Below are 20,190 nucleotides of genomic sequence, written 5' to 3'. Positions count from 1 at the left end.
ATTTTTTTTAAGTACAATGAAACCATTTTTTGCCTGCAATATTCAGGTAAGATGTGTATTTCGGTACTTACCTCTAATTCTTAGTGTTCTTTAAAGTTTGTGTTGGGTTTGGGTGTGGCATTTTTTTGTATAATGTAACATTCTGATATGTTTGACCTCCAGACTATTACCCCTTTTTGTTTGGGCTGGTGAAGATTAATTTTGAGACTATACCGTAGTTTATGCTGTTGTGTTTCCCCGGTAGTTTTGTGTTGGTGTCATACAACTGTGTTGCATCAAGTACTTTAGTGAAAATGTAATTCAGGGTAAAGCTATTAGAAAATGTGGGGTTTATCTCAGTGTTGTTCCATTTTACCTGGATGGGAAAGTTCATGCTATATAGAGACAAAGGTTGAGGTATTTTTTCTCAACCCGGGTGTTGTAAAGCTACAAGGTAGATTAGGAATCCTAAAAGCATAAAAATGCTGAATTAGGTAAAGGCTTAAAGCAGTTGTCAGAATGGGATTAACCTGACAGAGAAATCAAGTTCTCTGTAAGAGACCACTTTGAAGGTACTTGGGCCACCACTTAATTGCACTTTTATTTAATAGATTTATATGAAAATGAACAAGGGAGTTAGGAATTGGTGTTGAAAGAGCGAGAAATATGTGAATATTGACCTAGTGTTGGACTTGTGTATCTGTTGAGAGAATGGGAAAATCTGAATGTTCAGAGCCCAGCAGGAAGCAAGCAAGCAGGGATTTCTTCCCCTTAGAGGTATGCTGTGAAAACGGTGATGCAGCCTGGCAGACTAAGTCCTGTTGCATTCAAGAACAAAAAACAACAGCTGACGGTGGCTTAGAAGCTGCAGGGTAGCTGGTGTAGTAAAGAAGAAGAAAAATTAGGGCCAAATCTTGCACAGTAAACTGTGATACCCTCGTCTTTTTAAATACAGACACCATAGCTAAAGGAAGCAGAGTAAAAAAGCTGATGCTGGAATGATCTAGTAGTTTAAATCTGAAGGGGAATGGGAAGAAGGGGTGGACTCCTGCTCATCTGCAGCAGCACAGCACACAGAGCCTACCTGATTTAGGCCTAGCGACAGTTGCGTTGGAGGCCTTGGGAAGGCAGATAGCTCGGCAAGCGTGTTTTCTCAGTGTGACGTACTTGGGAGTGTGTACAGCCTGCATGCTAAATGCGAATGGCTGGATTTGACTTTGCTTATAACAGTTCTAAGAATGTAATGAAATCCCTTCTCACTCACGCTTTTATTTTGGGATAGAGGGGGAGCGAAAGGAGCTTTCAATATCCTGTTTAGTTCAGAGTTTGAAACAAGCGTGTTTTACCTAATTCTGTTTACAGCCTTTTTATTTAGACTACTTGTAAAACATGTTGATGCCTTTAAGTGCTCTATCATGATTTATCAGTACACAAACCTAGAAACTCATGAAAACCCTAATGCTGTTTATTTTCTTTATTTAATCTATACACAGAGTGTACTGTACTTATTGTTAGAGGGTCTTAAGCTGGTCTTCCTTGTTTGTTTGTTTTTTAGTGGGTCTCTTTCCTCAGGAGATCAGGAATGCCAAAATGACCACGTAGTATAATGAAATAATAGCTGGTGAAATAAAATGACTTTGACTAAAAAGCAAATCAAATTAAAATGTAGAATGAGAATGTTTTTTAGTGAGTGTTAGCAGGCTGTACTTAGAACAGGTGTTGTATTTATTCAAGAGTAGAGGAAAATGTGATACCTTTCTGGTAGCAGCAGAGGGTCCCAGCTGCCTTTTACAGGGTTCAGAGCACCCAACAGAATCAACAGAAGTCTGAGACTTTTTTGCATAGATCTGTGTGAAATTAAATTGTTGGTATTTTTTTCTAGAAAAAAAAATTCTAGCACCTGAGAAGCATTACCTTTTTCATCTTGTTCTTAAAGTCTGAAGACAGATTAAGAAACAATTGGTTGTTCTTTGATACTTCTGTCATGTGAACATCTGTTCAATAACAAATCATTTTCATATTGTCTTCTGACAATTATTCGGAAGCCTGTGACATAATAGAGCTAGTGATCTGTAGTGTTGTAAAGGCAAGAATTTATGTATAGTTTCTCATTCTGAGCCATCTCACTTCCTGTTAAAACAAAAGTTTTTCGAAAGATAAAATGAGCTCCTATATTCTTTTTTTAGTATCATAAAATACAGAACACAACGTACATTAGCAGCTAATTTTCAAATTCATGCCGCTGTACTTTATATACATGAAATGGTTTATTTTTAATGCATGTGCTAAAACAATTAAATTGAAGATGCCAGTTTATTATAAGAACTGTGCTGGACAGGAAGCGTGGACCAGTACTTGTTTCAGTATATTGACATGAAAGTTGACCCATAGCAACACCAGCACAGGTTGTTTTAATTTTAGTGTTTAAAGTACGTTTTGAATGATGATTTTTCTCCTTGACCTTTTTACAGTCTTTTTCTGGACGATATAGTAAACAAGTAAAGAACTCTTATTCCTTGTGCCATAATGAGGATAAGCAGAAAATAACAGTGATTTCTATTCTGCCTGAGTAACAAGCAGAACATACAGAATTCAGATGACTGGCAAACTCGGATGCCTCTTTTTCCCCAGTTGTTCCCGTAGGTCTTCAAGTCTCAAAATGAAAAGAATGTGAGAATGTGTCTACGTGACTGGATCACTGAAAACATAACTTGCAAGCCAAACTTCTGACCAGGTGGGGAAAGTGAGGGATGGCTCCTTGATGATTGCTTTAGTTAAGAAGGAGAGCAGCCAAGTGCTCCATCTCTTGCCCACTCTTGCACACTGGAACTCGATGACTGCTGAAGGAGGGAAGGAGGGCCTCGCTTCTGCTGCTAGCCCAGTGCTCCTGCTGCTTTAGGTTGTGCTTGGTGCTCCCCAGACCCATCTGTGAATGGCTTCAACTTTGTGGAGTGTGACATGCCCTCACCCTCCACTCCCCCCAGAAAAAGTGTGGGGACTGCTGGTGTGGGACTTCACAGCTGCAAGACTACATAAAGAAAGGAGAGCGCCTTGGTCAGATTAGCTGCCTGTGGGAGTGTTCCACCTGCAGGATAGATTAAACTAGACAAACTGGAGGTAGAACTATGAACTCTGAGCAGATCTGGGATTTAATTAAACCACTTGATGTACTGTTAGTCTAATCTTTCCTTGTGCATGCTTGAACTGTCATTCAGTTAGCAGGTTTCATGGACACGCTGAGGGAAGAACTTTACTGAGAGTACAGCATCTGATATTTGAAAGAACTTTATAAATATGGAAGTATAAAAGGTTACTTGTTATTGTAAGGTGCCCTACCATACAATCACTAATCACAGTTTATCTGCATTTTTTGATGTTTGTTTATTAGTGCATGTGTACCTAGCTTCTGTCTGATATTTGTGGGAAGGTAACATCAGTAGAAACTTGTGTAGCTAATCTCTGTACATCTGTCACTAGAAATGTCCCTGTTGCTCTTTGTAATTCTTAGCCTCTGATGCTTTAAACTGAAAGTCCTTGTGACTGCAGGGTCTTCCTTTCATTGTAAATGCATGTTAGATTTTTGTACAACAAATTTTCACATTTTGGTTTTCTATTTCTTAATTTTAAAATGCATTGTGTAATTGTGTCTGTTTCCTACATGTTGCCCTTCATCAAAATATGTTTAACACAGATTTATTCCCTTAACTGATATTTCCTTTAAGTGGTTTTTCACTATATTTTGTAACCATGGAAATGGTGTACAGATAATATTTATAAGGTAGAAGGAAAAACAGGGTGTCTAATGGGACCCCTGCTGTTTTGAAATCTCTTCAGCGAAAAAAAGTCCGGACTCCTGGGATTCTGTATAAATGTAATAGGAAGTCTTCTGTAATGCGGAATGATTTTCTAGAATATATGTGTTCACTTTAAATAAATTAGTTCATACATTCATGTTGGATAGTCCTTTAAAAATTCATATTCTTTCACCTCAGTTCTCCCAGTTGTGTAACCACAAAACTTTGCTCTTCATTGAAACGCTAGATTTAAGAAACCTTTAATTGATTTGCAGTCACTCTGTGCTAACACTGAAACTGAAAGCATGTTTTTGCTTGCTGCTGCTGTTCTTAAATGCTGATATTTTGGACTAGCACTTTCACTGTTTCCTCTCCAAAGCCTGGAAGAATGAGCAAAGTACTCATTACTTTGAGTCATATGTACTTCCTTTATCCTGCCTCCCCTCTCCAGGAGCAGAATCTTTCTCTTCCTTAACCAACCGCTGAGGATATGTGTGTTGGGGGGTGGGATTGGTTTGGTTTTTTTTTAATTTTATTCCTCATCTTTAGTGTTTTTTTTTTTTTTTTTTTTTTTCACTTGTTTGTCATTTCCCCCTGCTGGCAGATTGAGTTAATAGCACTTCTTTCTGCTGTGGAAATGGAAGGCTGTAGTTGTCCTTGAATGTCACTATTTCGTGGTTGAGGTGTTGGCTGCTTTTCTTTTCTTTTTTTTTTTTCCTCTGAACATTTCTGTTACAGAGATAAAATTCAAATAATAGTTTCAATAAGTAGATGTGCACATACCTGAAGTTCTCCCCATGAGAAGTACAGTAGCCCTTCCAGTGATAGTCAGAGATACCTCTAGTTCTGCATTTCATGCCTGCAGTCTTGCAGCACTACCCAGATCGTCTCCTTTTGTACTCTGGACCTCTTCCCAAAACTCTTAAGGCACTTCTGCCTCACTAACGCATCGTTCCCGCAAGCCAGTTCTTTCCAAGATAAAGTGGATTGCTCAAAGGGGAAAATAGTTTGGCACTCAATATGAAATCTCTCCTCATGTTTAAAAGAATAAAATTTGAAAAAATGAAGTTTTTGAAAAATCAGACATCCCTTCATTCTTACTGGAATTTGGGGGTGGGGGTGAACTTCAATCAGTATGGGAGTCGAGTTTTTCTTAATTTTTTTCTTACTCCTTACATCTTCAGTTGTTAAATCAGTTACTAGGATTTATTCCGTGTGTTCTTTCTAGAAAGTAGTTCTCCTTTTCCCCAAATAGTTCTTTGTCTCTGAAGTAGAAAGGAAGGCTGAAACTTTGCAGTGACGGGAATGAGACATTTCCAACACACCTTAAGAACAGTAGGGATTAATGGACTAATTTTTCTAGGCATGTTATTAAAAAAAAAATAATCCAAACAACTGAAACGTCAACCTCCAAATATCTTTGAATTTCTTATAAATTTTGAGACAAAACTGGGACTGGGCTAGTAGAGCTAGGAGGGGACGACAGTTGTTTTCTACTGACTTTCCATCTTTTTTTTCCCCTCCCATCTTTATGTATACTTTGTAAATAAATTGAAAATAATTGAAAAAGAAAAATTGCAGTTTTAAGATTTAACAGATGAACTGGCATCTTTTGAAGTTTAATTGATAACCTTTGTTTACTTTAAAAAACAAACCCTATTTCCAGAAACCCTGTGAAACGTGGCAGAATTCAGCAAAATGTTTTTAGAAACAAACGCCAAACTCTGCCTTCCACTGATCTATCATTACATCATATAAATCTCTTTTTTTTCAAAAAATTCTGTAGCTCCTTGCTTCAACTGTGAAACTTTACTGTTGTACTGTTACTAAAGCATAAGATTGCACACTTAACTAGGACTGGGGGGTTCCTCTTAGTGTATTGTACAGATTAACAGTCCTTCTAAATAATGAAGTAATTAACTAAAATAAAAGTTCAGGTTCCCCAGCTTTTTACCTGAGCAGGAATTTAGCCACACTGCATAGAAGGTGGGTTTGTGTTTCTCTAAAAACTGATGAATGGTAACTCACTAAGCAAAGTGAGGCTTAGCATTCTTGTTCGTATTTCTCTGTATGCAGTACAAGAACTTTTGAATGAAACAATGCTGTAAAACATCCCCATACACTGGTTTCTGGGTACAAAAAGCAGAATTGTACTGCTGATAATTTTATGAATGTTAGAAGGGGTTAGATGGGGAATACACTGAGCTCTTAGTATCAAGTCAGGAAGAAATTCTGCTGGACTTACTAATGATCATAGGTTAGAAATGCAGACATTCTGTAGTTTTCTAGTTTAGTTTTTATTTAAAGAAAAATATGTTTCCCTGAATGCCTTGTTTATCGTATTGAAGGAAATAGAAAAGCAGGGAGTTGAATTTGTTGTGGGTTGTTTTGTTCTAAATTGCAGCACTCTTTTCCCTTTAGAATGAGGGAAAGTGTATGTGTTTGGGAAGTGGGAGGATGAGTGTTTTATTTTAAAGATAGCTTAAATGGTTAATCCTTGGTGAGTTAAATGATGCAAACTTTTTCCTTTTCAACTCTAAGTGGCTTTAGGACATGCTTCTCTGATTCAAGAAATATGCTGAGACTGTTCAAAGAAGAGGGGTTTGTGCGTGGGCAAAGTGTGCAAAGCTACATACCTTAAATCTGCTCAGGTGAGAGGCATTCCTGAGATTTTAAAACATACTTGTGCTAACTTTCCACTAGGCCAAATGTGGGTTTTTTTATTTTGCTAGAGAGTGTGATCTCATCCCCTACCCCACTCCCTAGATGCCAGGAAAGACTGCGTTCAGGAAGAGTTACTAATGCCTGTTAGAGCTGTAGTCGTAGGACAAGCAGAGCTAAGAGGGTAATCTTTGTCTGCCTGTGTGTGTTTGACTGGCATGGCAAGTTTTGGCTGATATTTTAAAAATCAGCTTGTGAAGTAGCTTTGCCTTTACAATAGAGATGGTCTTTTTAGCTGTAATGAGTCTTTTAGCTCAGTTTCTATATGTTAAATATAGTACTGCTTCTGCAAAGACGAATGATGGTGTCACACACTCCCATTTAAACTTAGTTTGATGGTTTTATAAACTGTTTTAGAGAAGGTGAAGCAATCTATCCCCAAATGAAATCAGCTTCTGGTGTCTTAAACTCCAAATTGCATCTGTTTCATGGCTAATCATAGCAGCAGAAAGAACTTGGAGGCAGAACTGAAGTTTGTAGTCTGAATCTTGTGAGTTGTCAGCATCCATCAATAGAAAATCCAGGCTTCTTGACCATTTTCGTGGGAGTTATTTACCAGTATTGCGTGGGGATAGGGAGGAGGAAGAGAGAGAAGTTATGAAGGAGTTGTGCAGACAAACTGGAAGGCATGGCTAGTATACTTCAGTGCAGTCTTAGTTATCTTGGGCAATCCTGTTGGCCCCTTTACCCCCTGCCTGGCATGTGTTCCTGGGGCTGACTGGGAGTTCTCCCAGCAGCAGCATAACGGCAAGATCAGATTCCCTGTGCTGGCACATGGGAGGCTTGTTTTTAGTCATGGAAGCAACGGCACCAGCGCTGCTAACAACGGTCATGGGAACGTGAGCCTTATAATAATGTAATTTGAAATAGCTTATATACCTCCTGTCTCTTGAGATAGCAGAAATCCTGTCCTGTTAAGGAATATGAATGGTTTCATTTCTGACTTGAAAATCACAGTAAAGTAACTATTATGACTTGTTTTCCTAGAAGATACTGATAGAATGCGCTCTATATACATACGCATTTCAAATATAGGAAGGAGAGCTTTTGTGTTGAGTTCACATGTAAAGACAGAGGTCCACAGGAAACTGTTAATCCCTTCTGTGTGCAGTGTATTTTGCACCAACACACACACACACACACACACACACACCCACACACACCCCCCGCCCCTAATTTTAATTAATGCTTTACCCTTAATACTGTCAAGCATTGCTCTGAAATATGAAAGAATGTCAGGCTCACAGTTGCCTGTGCACAGCAATTAGTCCTTTCTCATGAGTCCATCCTGTGCACTGAGCACCGCTGAGTTCCTATTGGCAAAAAGTAAAAATTCCATAATTAAATATTATAATGTGATATGTTACATAAATTTCCTGATTAAAATTACATGGTCTAACAGTAAACATGCTGGCTTCTAGAGTTGGGAAAAATGCTAACTAAAAATGGCTAAACATGACTTTTCATTTCTCCCATTTTTTCCAAATGAGTCTCTGGTTACAGTAGCATAAGCTTTATTGTGTAACTTAAAGGTAGTAATAAGTATCTCATTGATGTAATCAAACATCTTAATGTACAGATGCTTAGCATTTAAATAGTCTTAAACCTTCAGGTGCTGTATGTTAAAATGTTTAACCACCATGTGTAGTTCTTCTGATGTCCTCGGAGGCTACCAAGCCTTAAAATATAGGAGTTTTTTGTTTGACGTCTTTGTTTTCATAACAGTCTCATGAAATTAATAACTTTTCTCCTTATTTAAAAACTTCAACAACAAATTTAAAGTTGATCTGCAGAATATGATTGTTTTGGTAATGGTGGTATATTTTTCCTTACATATATTGTATAGAATTGTTGAAAAGAGCCTGGTTGGTTGGGGGTGTGGGGAAGGAGGGGGAATTACTCTAAGTGTATGTATATATCAAACTACCCTTCCTGTTAGTAACATTGACACCAGATTCTAAAGTCAGTCTAACTAAGAAAAATGTATTTCTAAAACTTTGATGTTTTATTTGGTTAATGCTAATTTTTAGCTTGTAGTAAACATAGGTAAGCATTGCTCAAGCTTTTCTTCTGTTCATATATATGTTTTCAGAAGGCGGCAGTGTTTTTAATAGAAAGCAGAGGTGGGTATAGAAATATGACTCTCAGAGCTGGGGTTTTAAAAAACCCCAAATATTGCAGAATTTACTGTAGTAATCTGAGAGTTAGCCATGCAGACCCCTACCTGGGTATCTTACAGCACGTGTTTCTAGAGCCTGCAGAAGGCAACCTCAGTAAAATGAATACCTGAGATTTCATGATACATTTCTACTTGCTGAAATTTTTCTTAAGAAATCCTGCAAAACGCTAAATTCCTCAGACCTCTGTTGATATGAGTGATAGTGAGCTGTCTAATCTTAACTTTCTAATCTGTTTTGTAGTGAGAGAGGCGGTGTGAGTTTGTGTATGTAGTCCTGCTGTGAACAAGAAATAATCTCATTTCATCTATAGAGTGGAATTTATCTGGTACCTTTTTCATTAATACTATTCTGTGTTGGTTCCCAGTGCAGAGAATTGTCAAGAACCGAAGCTGCAGATTTAGTTGGTCATAAACTGTTCTCTAATATATAAATGTTAAGAGCAATGGAAAAACTGTCTAAGATTCTTGAAGTTAACCAATCTTGGATGTTTGTTCTTCATCTCTCTGTCTCAGTTCCTTATCTGAGAAAACTTGTCTGTATCAGACACAAGTTTTTCTCTGCGGCTCTTGTTAGTGTGTATGAAGAAACCAGTTGTTTATTTGTTGTTGAGCTTAGATGTTGAATTAAAAACAGCATGCAAGCTGGAAAGTCAGAATGAAAAGAAATTATTCAACTGATAATTCATTCTTTAAGCTTGTCCCCTCTGCTAAATGAGGCGGAGATGCCAGTAAAAATACTATACTTGCATGAGAGCAGATTTAAAGTATTTTGTATTTCCAAAGGCTTTGATTTCAAACGTTAACCTGTTCTGAACACTTAAGAAAAAGCCTGTAGTAAATTTATGTACAGCAGAGGATGCAAATATATTTCCATTCTCTGTCTAGGTCCTCTGTAAGTGACTTCTCCAAGGCAACACAGCAAATCACTCGGATAGTCACGATTAAACTCCTGGTGTTCCTAACTTTGTCCCCGGGAGCCCCTGGGTTCTCAGCCTGGGGTTGCAGCCTTACAGCTTAGATAAATGCAATCCAAAGGTTTGTAACTGTGCAGCTTTTTTGTGTACAGTTCAGCCTTGGTGAAGCTAGGGTCCTGCTATGGAGGCGAGTCTCTACGTAGGGGGAAACAAGGAAGGAAAGAACAGTTAATCATGCTGTTATTTTTAAGTGACAGTTTTCAGTTTATGTGCATACTTGTGCTACAAGTAAATTGATACTTTTTAAAATAAAAATCACACTTTCATTCAAAGACTGTATTTGCAGATGCATAGTACTGACTGGTTTGTTTAGCTTTCCAGAGTTATCTACAGCAGTGAGATTTTTTTTTTTTTTAAATTACTTTTTATTAATAGCATGGAGATACAGTTCTAGTTGCTTGTTGAAGAGGATGGCTAGTGCTTGCATGATGAAGCTTTCTCTGTAGATTTTTTTTTTTTTTAACCAATTAAATAACTGATTGATAGTGGGAGGTGGCAGTGACAACTAAGGTTTTAGTATCAAAGAAGAAACTAGTAGAGTTTGAGAATCACACCTGTCTCTTCAGCACCCTCAACAACAAGGTTATTTCAAATTCTGTATCATCCAGAGCAAATGTGCTTGTATATTTATATACAAAATAAATTTGTATATAGCCTCAAACCAGTCCATATTCCCCAGTTCCTAACCTACCACTTCAACAGTTGGGTGTTATGTAAATTAACCTGAAATGGCTCTAAAATTAATTTAACTTTTGTAATATTTTGTTGCTCAAAATGCACAATAAAATTTGAGACTGAGAGCGATGGTACAGTCACTACCAGCAGTAGACTTCCTGTTTTCTGTTCTGTTCTTGCTGTTCATCAGCACCCTGGCTCTGCTGGTTAGTAAATGTAAACTCCTCCACTTATGCTGGTCTCTCCACTGAGTGAGAGATGATTCTGTGGCTTTCTGCTACTCTATCTATTCATCAGGCTGGGGCTTAAACTTCAGCTTTGTGATGACTTGTGTGTGGATAGAAACATTTCTGCAAATATCTTGTTAGCTGTGGAGTTGAAGCTTAAAATATGCTAATATTCTAGTATTTTACTAGAAAATTAGAGTATTTTGGAAGCTTTTTTTAGGAAGCTTCAGGAAGAGTAATTGAGCAAATGAGTTATTACTTATATTTTAGCTATCTTTTTAGGACTATGACTCAAGAGCTTTTTATGATTCATACGAGGATGATTTCAGAGGTACTACCTTGCTCCTCTGCTAAACGTTCTTCCCCTGACACAGGCAGTGTAACGGGCAGTGTATCTTCTTGGCCTCCACAGTTCATGACCTAGCATATTAGCTTAAACTGCCATTGATTTCAGTTAACATTAGTACTCTGGGATTTGAGCTCTAGTGACTGCACTGACACACCACCTGCTCTACCATCTTTGTTGCGTTGCTATAACCTCTAGTAGAGGTGGTGGGCAAATGTCTGGGGTGGGTAACCTTGTCGTATTTGGTTGTGGCAGCTGGCAGGGCTTGTGATTTGGATGTTAATAAATGTGATGGAGAGGAGGTATTTCCCACACACAGGCTTTGCTCAGAACTAGGAAAGCTTGTACCTGTCATCTCTTCTTCCATTAGTGACAGTAATAGGTTGTATTCTAATCTAAGTTAGATTTGCAGGTCTCCTTAGTTTTCCCTTCCATGTCAAATGGATTTTCTTTCCAGGTGGTATTTTATAGTTAACTTCAGCTTTTTAAAAAAAATGCTAAAAACCAAATGCCCAAACCCCCAAAAAAAAGCCCAATGAAAAACCCCCTCCCCAAAACCCAAACTCCTACCCCCTCCAACTTTCCAAATATTTGAATTTTATTTTTCTTTTTTCAAACTGTAGTTAAACTGTGTGTAATTATATTTTGTTGTTTTTCTTTGTAGGAGGGAGTAGAGAGCTGAAGGGAATAACTTTCTCAAAGCTGGTAAGTACTTCTTTCCAGGGCTAAGATGGTTTACCTAAGAATAGATGATACGAAGATCTGGCATCCATTCCTGGAAAAGTTTGATGTTTACTGAAATGAAATCCTATCTATTCTTATATTCAGAAATCAAATCTTAAAAAGTAAATGTTACTGATGGAAGCCCCAGTCCTATAAATACAATCACTGTAGGGCTGAGATTTGGACCCAAGAGTCTGTAAGTACAGTGGACGTTTAAATTCATCCACTCAAAAATAATAATGGTTTGGGTTTTTTTTCTGTGTAATGTGAAAACCAAATTTATTTGTAGGGATTTTTGGCGCAGAAATACTTCTGCCTAAAATTCTAAACTATTCAAGAGTCCTTCCAGACACATAGAAGGCATTCATGGCTTTTGTGTGGCTCCTACCTTTGTTTTCGTGTATGTATGTGTATATATATCTATATCTATATCTCAAATATATACCTTGTCAGCTGTGTTTCTAGTGTAGTTTCCAAAATAGCTGTAGTTTAAATAGCTTTGTGATATTTTAGATGTTCTAATGTGGATTGTATTTAATTGAGATAATAATAGAGAAGCGCTAATGCACTTAACATGATTACTGTAGAATTTAAGGCTTCATTCAGTCTCTGAATATTTATATAGTATATAAGCATCTACTACCTTAACTGTGGTGCATTGGGGTACTTATCTGAGTATGAAATTTTAAGTCTTGAAGCAACCACATAAGAAATAAGGGATTATTTATAACAAATATATGCTAGCAATAAAATGAATGGAGGACTGCTGCCTCCCATAGCTGAATTCAATCCAAAGAATGGCAAATTCACCTCTTGTTCTCTGTGCTCTTTCTGGCTGAGCTTTGGGAGTATGTCTAGATGTACAAGAGATGCATGTACTCCACAATCCTCTGCTTTCCTTCTAGAAATCACTGATTCCAGCACTGAACAAGGCAGTTGCATGATTTCCTTCAAAAGCTAATGGGATGAAGGATGTTTGCAGACCAACCCATCCATGCAATTTCAATAATCTACAACCTTTTTAATTAAAATAATTCCACTGTCATAAGGGTAGGGTGGAAAATATAGTGTTTTATGATTAATTCAGGGATGGTTTTATACATCTTTGGATGTGGTATTCTGGGTAGTTTGTAATGCCACTGGACTTAAGTTTTTAAAATCTTCGTTTGAAGTTAAGTGTGAAAGAATAAAGGTTAAAAATATTGAAGACTTCTGCACTCATAAAATGTGTGGCCACTTGCTTACATAGTTCTGTACTTGCTTTCAAAGGAAATGTTAGCTATTTTTAACCAGCTATCTTCATAATTTCTAGACAATATTCTACATAAAATAGAAAAATACAGTCTAGGATTTGTTGGATGAAAGGAGTGATCCCATTTAAAAAAAAAAAAACAAACATAATTATTCCTGCTTGAGAAGGAAAGGTACAAGTGCATGTTCCTAGAGTGTTTCAGTTGTAGGAGGGTATAACCAAATAACAACTGTATAGATTTCATATTCAGCAATCGACAACTTGACCAGATTTTTAAATGAACATCTTACTTAATGCTTTCTCCCACCCACCAATGATTTGGATTCTTCTAACACTTCAGAACCTCATAATAAATTCTTCACCGTCCTTTGCCTGTTTCCTCGTCTTTAAAGTGGTGGTGATGCATGCCTCGGCGGGGATGGCATGCCAGATATACAGTATCTTATTTGTAATTTAACAAAGTGCTCATAATTGCTTAACCAGCTTCACTTTTCACTAGGGAGAACACTGGTGCTACTAGCTGACAAATACAGCAGCTGGCAGAGGTGATTGCAAAAGATGGTTCTTTACTGTGTAGCCTTCGCTGATGAGGCAGTGTTAGTTTCTCTTTACATACCAGACAGGTTTTGAAGCAGAGATTGTTTCTTATGTTTAAAATGTGCTTCAGTGTAACTTTGCTGGCACAAAGTAACTGGAAGTAAATGATACTGCAAAGTGAGTTGCTCTGAGGCTATAATGGGAATGCTGGAGGAGGGGAAGTAGGAAGGAGTCAAGAATTAGAAAACCTATATAAAAAAAAAAAAAAAAGGTCAAAAGTTTGTTAATCTCTCTTGACTTTTCTTGGAAACTTCAGTCAGGAACTGAAAAATTCTTCAGGATGTTATAGTATGGCACCTACTTCAAATTTCTATATATCAAAGGAATATATTTTAAGGAATCTTAAAATCTTCTAACTTTTTTAATTACAATGAAAGAAAAATCTGAAATTGTAACATATTTTGGGATCAAACTGAATGATTGGTGTGTTACTAGAATTGTGGTTTTTTGTTTTTTTTTTTTCTTGTCACAATAGATGTTCCTCAATACAACAGTGAATTACATCTGTTCATGTCTACACCCTGTAAACCTGGCTAGGGCTCAGCAACCAGTTGCTTCTGCAAAGCGCTATCACTTTTTTCTTAAACATCTTAAATTAATTTTGAAAAATCTTTCTAGCTGTTCAAGACATCTATGAAATTAGGTTGGATTAGTTTTTTTTATGAACCGTCAATACTATCATTTCTATCTGTCAAATTAAGTTGTGCATTAATAGTAGTTGCTCAATCTCTGTATGTTTTTTTACAGAAGTACTGTGTCATTTTTCCCATGAACTGGGCTTTACTGTCACATGTATTATAATTATGAATATTGTTTATATTTTCAGTTAACTGTCTCTTATGCATTTTTGCACTCGACTTTAAAGTTACTGTGGACTTATAGAGTGATACTAGCCATTCATCATGACTGCCTTCTCATTCATTGAAGACACACTGAGAAAGAAACTATGGCCACTTCTGCCTGTCTTTTTCCTCCAAAATTGAATTTCCAAGGCTTCTGAAAGACTTGTTGCCTCTGCAGCAGGTTCCAGTTTTTGTTAGCCAAGTCTCCCACGTGGTTTTCTGAAGCATGGTTTCTTTTAGAACTGCAATGCTAGGGACTTAATGCAGGCTATAGTTGTTCTTGTCAGTGAGTGGAAGTAATAATCCGGGATTCTGTTTTCTCATTACTGTTTGTGGTAATAGAACAGGGAACTATATGTAATTTCCATGTCCCTTGATACAAATTACAATTTTATAGAGAGTAGTGCTGCAAAGGCAGCTGTTTTTGCTCGTCTGTGTCACATGTGGGAGAGGCCCTTGCAGAAGGTCATTTCATGTGTTGACTAGAAAGTCTGATCAAGCCTTTGTTATTTAAATAAGTAACTTTAAGCTAACAGCAGACAGCCCTGACAAAGAATGAGTTTAAATATAATGCTTTTTAAAAGCCCTTTATAGTTTTCTCTTTTTTTGTAATGTAATTCTCTTTGGAAAGAGAAACAATTAATTTAAATAAACAAAACAACACCCCCTCTTTTTTTTATTTTCTGGAGTTCACAAACTTGTCCAGCACTTCAGTTTACTGTAGTGAGACATTAAAATAAAATTCTCTCACTTATGGGAATTACTGTCTTTTTACAGCCTACATGTCTAATCTAAGCTGTCAGTATCCTTTTTGAAAACAATGAAGTCCCATTATGAAGGCCTCTGAGATGGCTACAATACCTATGCAATAATTGTGAGCAATTTTCAAAAATAAAAAGAATAGGAACTATTTTAACATTCCAGCAGTTCTTTAATGTGTGGTGTCTGGGTGGAACAGTGACTGGAAAGATTGCTATATAATGTTTTCTGATAGCTTTTATGTGTATGTATTTATATATGTTTTTACACAGGTTCCATTGTGATTTGAGTTATATGGGATGGAGACAGGAATCTTAATCCTGTTTCAGAAGTTGATACTTTTAACATACTTCAGAACAAAGAATCTCTTGTCCAACTTTCAAGGCTTTTAGAAGCATGGCTGATAATGCTTTTCTATGTCAGAGGTTGGAGGATTTATTTGTTTGTAGTACAAATGAAGAAGGTAAACTCATACTCATATTCTACAAGTAGAATACCAGGATTAAAAGGATTTTAAAATTAATGGTTTTGAAAAAGTCCTGTGCTGCTTTATATCAGTCTTGTGTTCCTTCAAAACAGTTTTCAACTGAAATGACTAACTCAGCACAAACTTTAGGCAGTGAGTTTTTAATACATTAATGTTCTGTCAAATTACATGTAGACCATCCCATCTAAGAACAGCTCTATAATATCATGGAAGTATGTTAATGTAGTACATTCTGTTTAACAACTTACTGCTGTACGAGTTGCAGAATTTTAGTCTCCAGAATATTTTCTCATCCACACAGATTTCTAAAACATCATTGGTAGTTAAATTTTCTTATTTAATATGCAACTGCAATAGGATATTGGTAGGAAATAGCTGCCTGCAAACTAAGATAAGGGACAAGTATGTCAACTTCGGGATATGTGGGAAGTAACAAGACTGCAAGGCGGGCATTTTGTACAGCCTGTAGATCTCTTGTTTTCAGAAGATTGTTTGTGTTTAGGCTAGAAAGCTGCAGTTTAATATAGTTCACTGATGAATTCATACTCCCTTATAATCTTTTTTTGAATTGACTCCTCTCCTTCACTAACCAAAACAAAAATCTTTATTTTTCAATAGCACTGGTGTTAAAGAGGAAACCAGGAACTAAAGGCACTAGAATCAGCAAAGACACTTCTAGAGAAAGTGGAGAAGGTAGAGAATGGAGCTGCAGACTCTACAGGAGGCTCTGAAAGTGGAAATTCAGGTTCACCAGGTAATTTTTACGTTTTGTTGCTTTATACTTTCAAGTAATAGCAGCATTAATATTGCTGATAGTATTACTACTAATGGTAGTATTAAGTAATAACACTACAACTATAGTAATAATTGTTTTATAAGCTTGAAACTACTTCAGAATTTTGTATTCTGCATTTTGACCCCACCACCTGTTGTTTTTTAGCAAATGTGAAAAATCTACATATCAAGCTGTGGGTGAGGATTTTTTAATATATTTTGTAGCAGTGACAAAAACATTCTGAAAACTCTGTGTTCAGCAACTTCTGTCTAGAAGGGTTTTCTAATGTTCTGAAGCCAATTTCAGTGTTCAGTTTGGAATGGAAGAATATGGTGGAGGAACTTGCAAACAAAATGTGCATAGTGCTGCATAGTCTCATCTGGTGCTTCTGGAGTGTATTCTACTTTAGTACCTTCTAAACCTGTAATTGTATAGTTTTGCTAACCAAAACATTGTAGTGTTTTCCTCAGAAATTTTTACATGCTGGGTCTTTTTACTGGTAGCCTTTTTGATACTATATAGCAGTAGAGTTGCAGTTTCCATTCTGTTACAATACAAATGAGAAATATTAAAAATAATAATAAAACCTAATTTAGCAAATATAAAAGGACATATGCATGTTAATTCTTGGAACAAAATTGTTACAGCCATAAACAGAGTAGCTGCCAACTTGAAATGTTAAATTTGTCAATGAGGCCTTTTCTAGATAGTTCTCTATTTCTGTTGGATATCTGAAACTCACAACTATTACATAGTGTATAAAAAGAAATATATGATAGGTTACACTGATCGGTGTAACTCATCATATAACATTTGGAAAATGTTTTCAAATTACCTGGTGAATTGTCCAAATAAGTGTTCTAGGTTACTTGTTCAGTAGTTGCTTCAGTGATGAGCATGGTGCAAGAACCTGAACGGGTAGATTAGTAAAATGAAGCTATGTCGTCTGCAACAAAATACAACTTGCAGCTAGGGAGAAAAACTTGAAAAAGCTAAAGATGAATTTCCACAACTACAGAGAAGTATTTAGCTCTCCTCAGAAAGTCTGGGGCCCTTGCATTCAAAACTTCAATGAAGTTTTGTTATGGGCGTAAGGAAATTCAGAAATTACCCATGGCATTTTGCTGCAGGTATTAAAATGTTTAAGGCCAGTAAGTATTTTTTTAAGTACTATCTGCTGTATGGTGTTCACAATGCTAGTCACACTCGTGTTTGTTTAACATCAGTCCCCTTTACACCTAAGCTAACCAAAAATTTTAAGACTCTGAATTTTGAATAATCTTTAGCATCTGTTTGTAATAATAATGATGATGAACAGGGATAAAGGCTGGAAAGTATCCAAAAATTTTTTTTTAAAAAAAACCCAAAGGTTTTTCTGACTTTCTTTGCCTTAGCTTTGCCCAATCCTCATTAAAAGTGATCTCTGCACCAAAAATCAGTTTCAGTTAAATTTGATTTTAGTTAATGAAACTATACAAGCCATTATATCAGAGGACTGTCTTATTTTTTTTTTCCAAGATACTGTATATTCTCATAATTAAGGCTAAGAACAAGTCTTTACAATGGAAAATAACACTTGCAGCAATGTGTTGGATGCTTCATTAAACTTTTCTTGAACTATTCACGAGCGGTTACTGCTGTGTTTGTCAAATGGCCACTGATAGAAATGAAACTGGATTTGTCACAAAAAAAAAAAGTCAAATAAAATGCTTGAACTGTTTTGTATATCTTCGAATTCTGTAACTTACAGATATGAGAGAACCCTTATTTTGGCAGCACTCAGGATTTGTGGAGAATTGTCTCACTTGTCATCTTATCTAATATTTTTTTTCCTGAGGACTCTAAAAAACCTTGCCAACAATCATACAGTCATAGTTTGTTATCCCCTTTTAAGTGGTGGACAGATGTCTGTGGTCAATGTAGAGAGTTCAGCTCTGAGCAAAGCCTCCCAGCTTCCTGATGCAGCATGTTCCCCATGACTGCTTCCATAGTTGTAGAAAGGGTCACTCGCTATGTGGCTGGACTTTTGTTTGTAGAATAGCTCCTTGTTTCCTGCCTATTCCAGTTCACCCCCAGAACTCTGTCTGAAGCTTTGATGCTGATGCTTTGGCAAAGTGTATCTTAAATTATCAGTAAGGACCCAAAGGAGGTATTTAGGCTGCTTTTTTTTTTTCATTTTTTCATTTTGATGATTGCAGGATCCTCCATAAATGGAGTCTGACCAGTTCACTTGTTCTATCAGAGTGTAACCTGAATATTCAAATATCTTCCATGTTAAAGCTATATTGCTTGTCCTGAGAAGAGATGCATCAAATCCAAGTAGTTAATTCTGCTACCGTGTTGTCTTAATTGTTTTGAAACAATCTGCTCTTCATAGTTTTGATCACAAGAGGTGTTAAGGAGTTATATTTAGCTAGGTTGGATTCATGGATGACTCCTTGAGCTGATGTATGGAAAGAACCTAAAACATCCTTTTCCTTCTCTCATTTCATAGCAAAAACATCAGTAGTTTCTAAAATGTCTTAAATTTAGCTTGCATTTGGGGTCAGTGCAAAAGAACTTTTTTTTAATGATTGGATGATGCAGTATTGTGTGATTCATAAATTTAGCAATACTTTATGAACATTTTACAGTCACTGACTATTGTCTTATGACTGAGTCTGTACAAGCACTTCATATAAAAAAATAACAGATTTGTTGCTTGTTGAACTCTGATGTGGCAGAAAGCACTGAGGAAAAATTAGCTAAGCATGTAAGCAAAAGGGTAACATAGCACCTTAGCTCTGTGAAACTGAATGGCAGCTTGACGAAACAATAATATTAAATGTAGATAAATGCCAAGTGATGCACTCTGGAAAAACAGTCCCAGTTTTACATCTGCAATAGCAGGCTGTGAATTAGCTGTTAGCATTGCGGAAGGGTTCTTGTAGTACACAATACTTGAATGTTGCATGCAGTTTTAAACTTTGTCTCCAGGTGATAGAGATGAACTAGAGGCGTACAGGGAAGAGCGCACAAAGCAATGGAATGATTTGTGCGTGAGGAGACTTTCAATGTGAAGAAGCGATGACTGATGGGGGAATATGTGGTGTGAGAAAGACGTGGGAAGAAGATGAATAGAGAAACGGTCAGAATCATAGATCTCTCAAGTTGGAAGAGACCCGTAAGAATCATCAAGTCTAACTTCCAACTCCTCTTGACTCAAGGCAATACTGGTTTTCCATAATCTTATTTGCTCTTCATGCTTGCATAATCAGGAGGCAGATTCAGAAGAAGGAGGGAGGTCCTTTTACATAAGAGTCCTGTAGTTAAACTTTGGAATTTATTGTCACAGAACCTTGAGTGTGTTCCTCGGTTCAAAAAGTAATTTTGGCAGATTAATGGGAAAAAAAGTGTGTTGCTAGCTATAAAACCTAAGACACAATCTTAGAAGACAGCAGAGATGCAACAAGATGGGAGATAATATTCTATGCTTGTCCAGCATAGACATCATGCTGGTGCTCTTCTATTGGCTAGTACTAGAAGGAAAATGCAGAGGTAAACCTGTGGTCTGATGCTGAATTGTCTTTGTGTTATGCTTTTTTTTTTTTGATTAGTACCATTTTTAGAATGCGAAATAAACTAAACTTTTAAAGATAATTACTTGACAAAGTCTGAATTCTCTGAGTGGTATCAATGCAGGTGGAATGAAACATGTATTTTTCTTATTGTTTTGTCCTTCTCTTTCTTACTCCTTTTCCTGATTCTGATGAGCAAATGGGCAAGGAAGTACAAACTTTACATTGTTCTTTGCCACATCCCTTCCACACATGCAATGTGATGAATAAACATGACTGCAACTAAAAAAAAAAAAAAAAAAA

At 36.7% G+C, this 20,190-nt stretch overlaps 1 protein-coding gene across 4 annotated transcripts in view; it reads left to right on the top strand.

The window, feature by feature from the left end:
- PHF21A (PHD finger protein 21A) overlaps window positions 1-20,190 on the top strand; it is a 139,967-nt gene that overhangs the window by 19,920 nt on the left and 99,857 nt on the right. For all 4 annotated transcript variants that reach the window (XM_026849191.1, XM_026849193.1, XM_026849194.1 and 1 more), the window contains exons 2-3: window positions 11,560-11,600; window positions 16,174-16,309. In XM_026849191.1, the coding sequence (XP_026704992.1) occupies window positions 16,256-16,309 (54 nt within the window). In that variant the 5' untranslated portion in view covers window positions 11,560-11,600; window positions 16,174-16,255. The remainder of the gene's footprint in view (window positions 1-11,559; window positions 11,601-16,173; window positions 16,310-20,190) is intronic.

The sequence above is a fragment of the Athene cunicularia genome (genome assembly GCF_003259725.1).
Source record: "Athene cunicularia isolate RWA chromosome 5 unlocalized genomic scaffold, athCun1 chr5_part1, whole genome shotgun sequence".
In the NCBI taxonomy this organism is placed as follows: Eukaryota; Metazoa; Chordata; class Aves; order Strigiformes; family Strigidae; genus Athene; species Athene cunicularia.
The sequence above is the reverse complement of the archived record's forward strand: the minus strand, read 5'-3'. Positions and strand labels throughout refer to the sequence as shown.